This window comes from Sorghum bicolor, chromosome 3, assembly GCF_000003195.3.
Source record: "Sorghum bicolor cultivar BTx623 chromosome 3, Sorghum_bicolor_NCBIv3, whole genome shotgun sequence".
Lineage (NCBI taxonomy): Eukaryota > Viridiplantae > Streptophyta > Magnoliopsida > Poales > Poaceae > Sorghum > Sorghum bicolor.
The window spans coordinates 53,154,125-53,162,722 of record NC_012872.2 but is presented as its reverse complement, the minus strand read 5'-3'; the positions used below and the strand labels follow the sequence as shown (position 1 = coordinate 53,162,722).

The 8,598-nt window shown below is 35.0% G+C and overlaps 1 protein-coding gene across 1 annotated transcript; it reads right to left on the bottom strand.

Annotated features, from left to right (window-relative positions):
* LOC8081483 (coiled-coil domain-containing protein 94) lies at window positions 1-4,765 on the bottom strand. Its single transcript, XM_021457982.1, has 8 exons — window positions 4,343-4,765; window positions 2,807-2,956; window positions 2,578-2,712; window positions 2,419-2,484; window positions 2,202-2,267; window positions 1,956-2,054; window positions 839-920; window positions 1-533 (listed from the first exon to the last, which is right to left on the bottom strand). Exons 1-8 carry the CDS (start codon window positions 4,538-4,540, stop codon window positions 334-336), a joined length of 996 nt encoding a protein of 331 aa, XP_021313657.1. The 5' UTR covers window positions 4,541-4,765; the 3' UTR covers window positions 1-333.

Genomic DNA, 8,598 nt, shown 5'->3' with positions numbered 1-8,598 from the left:
AAAAAAAAGTGAGTTGAGAAGATGGACCACCTCACTCTTGCTGCATAAAAGCTTGTGAAAACTGCAGATTGAACTTTCTGCAACTATCATTTTTACAAATGAAGTCTTAACCCTTTCAGATATCCAATGACACAGTTTTATCTGGATAGCCCAGATTTGTTACAGTCAATGCTTGCTGTTGAGCCATTGACAATCAGAGATTTGTGACAGATATGATGTACAATGATGGCACAATGCCACAGTGGTTTGGGGAACTACATGTCAACCTCTGGTGTAATGATGACTGATACAGCATTGGCAACCAGGACTGTCATGGCTTCAAGAGGGGTGTCCTCATTCACTATCATCGCTATCATAGTTCTGGCACAGGGACTGGAGAACATTGGTTTGCTTCGCAGATTCACCTTTTTGTTCATCATCTAGGCCTTTCCCGTTGTCTTGGACAGCCATGGATTCAATCTTCTGTTTCTTATGAGGATCTGCGCTAGCAGACTTCGGCTTTACAATAAATTTGGGCATCCAGCTCTTGCTCCCTGCAATGCATGCCCAACAGTGAGTTCACACATGAAAATATGTGGCAAAGCTATATATACAGGTGGCGAGAGAACAAAAATATGGAGAAATAAATTTAAAAATTATTAAAAGATGACTGTTTTTAACAGGCAAAGGGGAACATAACAGATATTCATCGTGAAATGCAAAATAAGCAGGTTTTATATTGACAATTTGGAATGATCATTGGCCATGGCCAAAACAGCCTAAATTCATAATATGGGGAGCTTGAGGTAGACTCATGTAATTACATAGAAAATTAATAATAAATCTGCATAGTGCTTACCTTCTTTATTGGCACCCTCCGATCCATTAGTTTTGCTTAAAACATCTGTTGGCTTTGTCACAGGTTCAGAAGATCCATTGGTCTGCAAAAAGTTTAAAATATTAACCAATCAAGAAAACAAACTCAAGACTTCATAAGTGAGGTGCATAATTTTTTCATATGAAGAATGGTAGTGATTACTACTTGGGCACTTGGCTCCCTCTCTTTTTTCCTTTTGAGCTTTGTGAGCTCTGTAACTTGTATATATCCTTTTTTCATATATATATATATATGTATATATATATATAATACATATATACATATATATATATATATACATATATACATATATATACATATATACATATATATATATACATATATACATATATACATATATATATGTATATATATATATATATATATATATATATATATATATATATATATATATATATAAAAAGGTAGGGGGCTCCTCTGCTGACTGTTTCAAAAAAAAATAGCTACTCCACAGCAGCAACAATTCATTTCTAGGTTACAATTTGCATATTGCGCATTGCTAAACAACAAACCTTACTGTTATCTTGTATCTATATGTTGATGAAAGGGTGTTCACCTTTTTTAGCTCTATAAGAAGTTCTCTCAACCTAAAAGAAACTAGTTCTGAAAACCTTACGCAGGACAGGACAATGTGTCGGTTTCAAAATCTAACATGTTAGCTTCTAATAGCTTAAAAAATTAAGTGAAAAACTGCAAGGGTAATTCACCATTGATGATAACAGAAATATGTGATGTAGGGAACGGTAAAACAATGCTTTTTTAGGTTACAAGTAATTTAAGTGTAAATTAATAGTACACATGGCCAGTTTGGTATAGCTCCAGCTCCGAAATCCAAGTTAAACCTATAGTTTGTAAACTAATAATAAAGTGGATTGAATATTTGTATATAAATATAAACAAAATGGTTCATCTAAATATTCTCAAGTTACCTCCAGCTCCAGATCCAAGATTTCTTGGAGCTACAGAAACAAGGGCCGTAATATATACTTTCATATGCATTCTTAGTATCATCATACCCTAATTGATGAGTTGGGATATAAACATCAACACAAAATAGCAGCGAAAAAAATTCAGATACCTTTATTGTTCTACTCGATTGGCCAGGGACCAAATCGTCATCGTCATCGTCGTCGTCGTCGTCGTCATCTTCAATCCGCTTTACATAAAATCCAGAGTTCTGCATTAAGCAATAGAATCACAAGTTAAAAGGAGTTGCTTTAATTGGAAACACTTAAAAGGTGCAGTTTCAGAAGGTAACACCCTCCATGCAGATGTTATGCATGATGGCACTAAACGGCATTGCGATGCATAGATAGAGAATTACTCGAAAAGTGATTGATTTGATAAGTTCTTCATCTTCTTCATCAAGTTCTGCAATTGCTTTTTCCTCCTGTTATTGCACAAAGAATATCGATGTTAAGAGTGAGCGTAGGAAACTACACTGTCGCCATAAAGTTATTCTAAACAACGAAAAGATGGAATGTTTTATTTCAGACATTTATTAAAACATGGTAAAGCAAACAATGTTTTTAAGGTCTTACCTTCCCATGAGCCGAACGCTTTAGAATTTCAAGCATCTGGTCAACAGAGACACCAGCATGTCTAGACTGTAGACAGCACAAGAAAACAATATTAGTAATCAGCAAAATCCGATGAAATAGAAACTACACAACATCTAGTGGCCTAGAAATAGGTCCAACCTTCATGGACCGCATCTCTTCCAAAGCAGCAAGAATGTCCATATCCTGTTTTGAATCCATTGCTCTATTTTCCAACGCTTTCATTGCATCACCCATCTCCTCAGCATCTCGTTTCCTCTTTTCTTTGTCTGCTGCCTGAACAAAAGAATATGCATCATGGTGAACAAATTGAAGATTATATGCTTGGAACATGGAATTTGTCCTTCGAATATGCCCCCAAATCACTTACCTCATCCTGATCACGCCAAGGTTCAAAATTGCGACTAGCCCCCGATTCCACTGTGTAGTCAGAATTCTGAGGATCTGTTTTGAATGTGATCTCAGCAGAGCACTTAGTACACTTGAAGTAAAACCTAAATATTTGTATTCCCAAGTACGTCTGCGCCCAAAAGAAGGAACTAGCATTAGCATGGCTTAGCATACAATCAGTAATCAAAATACCCACTAGTTGACACATATGAAATTCCACAGTTCCAAGACATACAATGATGAAAAATAAATTCAAACCATGGGTGTAAATTTAAAAGCACAAAGATGCCTATGAAAAAGCTATTATGCTTAGTTAAATGAAGAGATGCAAGCGCTGAGCAGAAACAATGGCTGTCGCTATGCAACAGGATAGGTTAATGGCACAATAGCAGAATCTCTTGCTCTATAAAGGTACAGCATGCAGAATAGTGAAGCTATCAACACTGCAAAACCTAGAAGAGCGGGCAGAGCACTTTTAGAGATAAGGACTCAGGAATGACAAAAATTCCGAAATAAACTGGCATACATAAACTCCTCAAACTACTCTAGAATAATATCGAAGACAGGATATGTAGATAGGAGAACAATGGGAGACTGAAATGGATGCCAGATTTTTTTTTTCCAGATTTCATGTAAGCATGTACACTGGTGGACCAAAACTGTGAATGTGAATAGTGAGTCTAATTTTCTAACCATTTTTTAGTAATTACCTAGAGAATTTATACAGCTAGGATCACAATTACACGCTGCTTCTTCATAGGACTACAGTGCTGCTACCATGTTAATTCTACCACCTCTTATTTCTGCCATTGTTATTTCAGAGTTAGCATATGGTCCATTCAAATAGCTTATAGCAATAAATTTTCTGAAGCCAGGAAGTGTTTTACTGGAGCTCATGATACCTCATCTACTCTACTTGCTTGTACTCAGCAAGCAATGGTACCTAGCCCTTCTTATACACCGAACCATGCTAATAACGATTGTCACCCATGTATCCCATGTATGTCGAGCACTAGATACCCTGTTGATGGTTGAATCATCCATAACCGATGCATGTACTAAAACTGAACTCTTGTCAACAAGGTTCCACAATCACTGCCAGTTTTTGGGCACTCATTTCGTTTCTGTACAGGCACTCATGTCTGTTTGTGTACAGCTAGATCGTGGAAGAGAACATCAACAAAACATACAGCATATCACCAGCTAACACAACGACTTCATTATGAAAAATGGTGTGGATGTGGTGGGTAGCAAATTATTTGCTTAGCAGCATGAAACTATCAGCCACAGATATGTATGTGATATATGTATATGCCTAACAGTAGCAAGGGATCCAACAATCTGCTCCTAGCGCATTTGGGCCTGATCAGAACAAGCAAGGCCAGGCATAATATTTTTTTTCCCCGCCGAAGGCCAGTGCAGAATTGGGAAAGAAATTAGGCACCAAGCAGTGCCCACAGAGATTTCAATTAGCGACCGTGCTTGTAAACTAGGTCTGGGCGAGTATTAGGCCTACCTCTCCGATGACGTCCTCCTTTCTGGAGTTGAACTTGGTGCCCTTGTATATGTATGTCCCGCAGGTAGCGCACTGGATGCTCATGGGGAGCATCATGCGCACCTTGATCTGCTGGTTCTTGGGCTGCCGCCGTCGCGGGATCTTCGACGGGTCGAAATCCGGCGGGTAATACTTGTTCAGCACCTTACGTTCACCCATCTTGCCGGAACCCTAAGACCTTACCCTACCTCGTAGGCGGCGCGGGAGACGGAGATGAGGGGGAGGGGAGGCTGGAGGTTGGAGGCTGGGGGCCGGGGGAGGGCGGCGCTCGGACGAGTCGGACGCGTGCGGGAAGACGACGACAGGGGTAGCGCCGCCGTTGGGTAACACACGGAACAGGGTGGATCTGGGTTGGGTCGGTTGTTCGGAGGCGCGTTTTTTTTTTTTTGGGCTCGGCCTTTTTGTGTGTGCGATCGCGCCCGCTATCGAGTGGTGGGCGGACCCGGGCCCGATGGCGGTTTGGTTAGGTGGGCTGGACGGGCCACAAACTGAAACAAGCAAAGCAAGCACTTCAACGTTTTATCTTTTTATTAAAAGAAATACCTGAGGGTGACGGACTGACGGGCAAGAAGGGCGCGAATCTTCCGGTCCGAACGTTCGCCCGTCCGATGGTTTCGCGCGCGATGACTTCCCGCGCGTGAGCACTGTTAGTTTTCTTGTCTTTTTTTATTTCTTATTTCTTTTTCTTTTTCTTGCTATATTTTTTTCTTTAATTTCTTTTCTTTTTTCTTTCTCTTTTTTTATTTTATATTCCGTTTGGTTCTTTTTTATCTTTTCTGTGCTTTATTTTTATTTTCCTTTTTTTTATATTATTCTTTGTTTTGTATCTTTATTTTTTTATCTTATTCTTATTATTTTTCTTTGATGTTTACGTGCTGATGTTCTATATTTTTTATTTTTTCTTTTGATTTTGTTTTTTCTTTTATTTTTTAATTATGTTTTCTTTTATTCATGTTTTATTTCTTAATCTTTCTTTGTTTCTTTTCTTTAATTTCTTTTTTTTTCATTTTATATTCCATTTGATTTTTTTTATCTTTTTTGTGCTTTATTTTTATTTTCATTTTTTTATATTATCCTTTGTTTTGTATATTTTATCTTTTTTCTTATTGTTATTATTTTCTTTGATGTTCACGTGCTGATGTTCTATTTTTATTTTTTTCCTTTTAATTTTGTTTTCTCTTTTAATTTTTAATTATGTTTTCTTTTATTCATGTTTTATTTCTTAATCTCTCTTTGTTATTAATCTTTTTGCATCATATGCGATGTTCTATAATACATTAAGTGTTGTTTTATGATTAATTCAGCGATGTTTACTTACTATACATACAATATTCTATAATGTGTTGAGTGATGTTCTATTGTGAATTTAGTGATGTTCGCTTAGTACACGTGTGGTGTTCTATGATATATCTAGTGATGTTCACGTAATATATATACAATGTTCCATAATGTATTAAATAGTGTTCTATAGTGTATTTAGTGATGTTCAGTTTAGTACACATGTGATGTTTTATAGTTTATTTTTAGGATGTTTTAAAACTATCCATATGATGTTCTTTTAAAATTTTCTCTATTACGTGTTTTTTTCCTTATGCTTTGCTCTAGATTTTATTTTTTTTGTTTACATGATGTATTTATTTATTTATTTATTTTAAATATTATAATATCAGTTTCATGAATCTAAACTAACACTATTTTTTAAACTGAGAACATTTTTCTTACAAAGATGGAACATTTATTTTATGAACCTAGAACATTATCTATCATAAATAAAAATGTTATATCTTTATAAGATAAATGTTTATTAATAAAATTTTATTTAAATATATCCATGTGAGATCTTGTTTTGAAGGATTTATTATAAGAAACACTATAGTGTAATCAGATTTTGATTTAGATATTTAGTTTAGGAGCTATGACTTTTTAAATTTTGTTGATGAAAGTGGAGAATATATGGATGATGTGGGCCCTGTAGAATGGACAACCTCTGTCAACCGCTAGCTGTGCTACACTGCTACTCTGATCCTATAGAATAGACAGACTTTATTCTAGTTTGTGCATGCATGTCTTATCTATGCTAATTTTTTTTGCATCTATGCTAATTAATTTCCGGAACCAAGTATGTGCAATGTTGTTCATGGGCCATGGCAACACAACATGATGTTCTTTTATTTTTTTTCTATTACATGTTTCTTATATTTTTTTCCTTATGATCTGCTGAAGATTTTTCATATTATTTGGTTTATGTTATGTACTTATTTATATATATGATATATATGTAATATTATATGATGTTTTTTGTGATGTTCTCGTAATATACATGTTATGTTCTCGTAGTATATATGCGATGTTCGATGATGTATTTAGTGGTGTTCTTTTAATATATATGTCATGTTCTGTGATATCTTTTATGTTCACATAGAATACATATATGTTTACGATGTTCACGTAATATATATGTGATGTTCTCGTGTTATATATGTGACATTTTATGATGTTTTTTGTGATGTTCGCACAATATACATGTGATGTTCTATGATGTATTTAATGATGTTCGCTTAATATATATGCGATGTTCTATAACATATTCAGCGATGTTCCATTGCGTATTTAGTGATAATTACTTAATAAACATGTGATATTCTATTGTATATTAGTATTTTAAGATATTTGAAGAGTATTCAGATGATATTCTTTTATTTTTTTTCTCTATTATGTTTTCTCCTTATGCATTACTCTAGATTTTATTTGTTTTTATTTATACTATGTATGTATGTATGTATTTGTTTATTATTTATTATTTTATGTACATTATAATATAATACCAATATGGTTCTTAGAATGTTTTCTTATGAAGACGGAATATTGTTTTTAAACCTAAAACATCATCTAAGCTCAATACAAAAATATTCTATTTTTATATAATAAATATTTGTTATTTAAAATTTTATCTAAATATATTCATGTGGGATCTTGTTTTGAAGGATTTATTATAAGAAATCTAATGGTGTAATCGGAATTTAATTTGGATATTTTGTTTAGGAGTTATGACTTTTTTTGTTTGTTGAAAACTATTTTGTGCATGGTGTGACGTGGATATGCTGCTGCACTATTTCATTGTACCAGCAGTACATGGGAAAGCTACGAGCCACGAGCGCGGGCTACAGAAAAGTACAACAAATATCCAATCTTGAAACAGTGTGAAGAAACAGTCCGAAAAATATACACGCCAGCGCCATACGCGCGCAGACTTTTGGGCGGGAATCTGCCGGACGAGTGATTCGGTCCGAACGGCCGGACCGCAAGGGCCCCCCAAGAAGGGAGGCACGGCTAAGAGGCTAAGAGCATCTCCAACAGATTAGCCAAATCATTTTCTAAAAGTAAATTTAATTATTGTTGAACGAAAAACGTTTCCAACAGACTCTGTAAATGACTCTTCAAATTTAGTAGCTCTCCATCCCACCTTATTCGCTCTTTACTTTTTGATAGCCTATCTCACTAGCCATCCTTTACAAAGTCTGTTGGAGTATTCTAATATTTCTTTATCAAATTTATTTTAGAGAGTAGCCAAATCAGTAAATTTGGCTAGTGTTTTTGGCTAATCTCTTAGAGATGCTCTAAGATGCTTAGGTTTGAGATTATACAAAATGTGTAAAATGAATTAGGTGGTTCATAAACATATGCATTCGATTCTATGATAATAACAGGCATTTAATCTATAATAATAAGTTGTTCATCCATATGAATATCGTGTGCTCTAGTTCAAATGTAGAACTAGTTATCACCCGCTCTAAAATCCTAGAACTGGGTTGTCCCAAACAGGGGATCTATTCATAGAATGTGGCCTGCCAGGCACACCAGCGTCATTCTAAGGCCTTGTTTAGTTCCAAAATTTTTTGCAAAATCAACATTGTAGCACTTTCGTTTGTATTTGACAAATATTGTCCAATCATAGAATAACTAGACTCAAAAGATTCGTCTCGTCAATTTTGACCAAACTGTGCAATTAGTTTTTATTTTCGTCTATATTTAATATTCCATGCATGCGTCTAAAGATTCGATGTGATGGAGAATCTGAAAAATTTTGCAAAATTTTTTGAGAACTAAACAAGGCCTAAGGCTAGTCTTAATGAAGTATTTATTTTTAAAATACCCTATAAGGTTAGCCTCAGTAGAAGTTTTATGTCTCAATTTCTAACATTTTCATATTTTGGAAA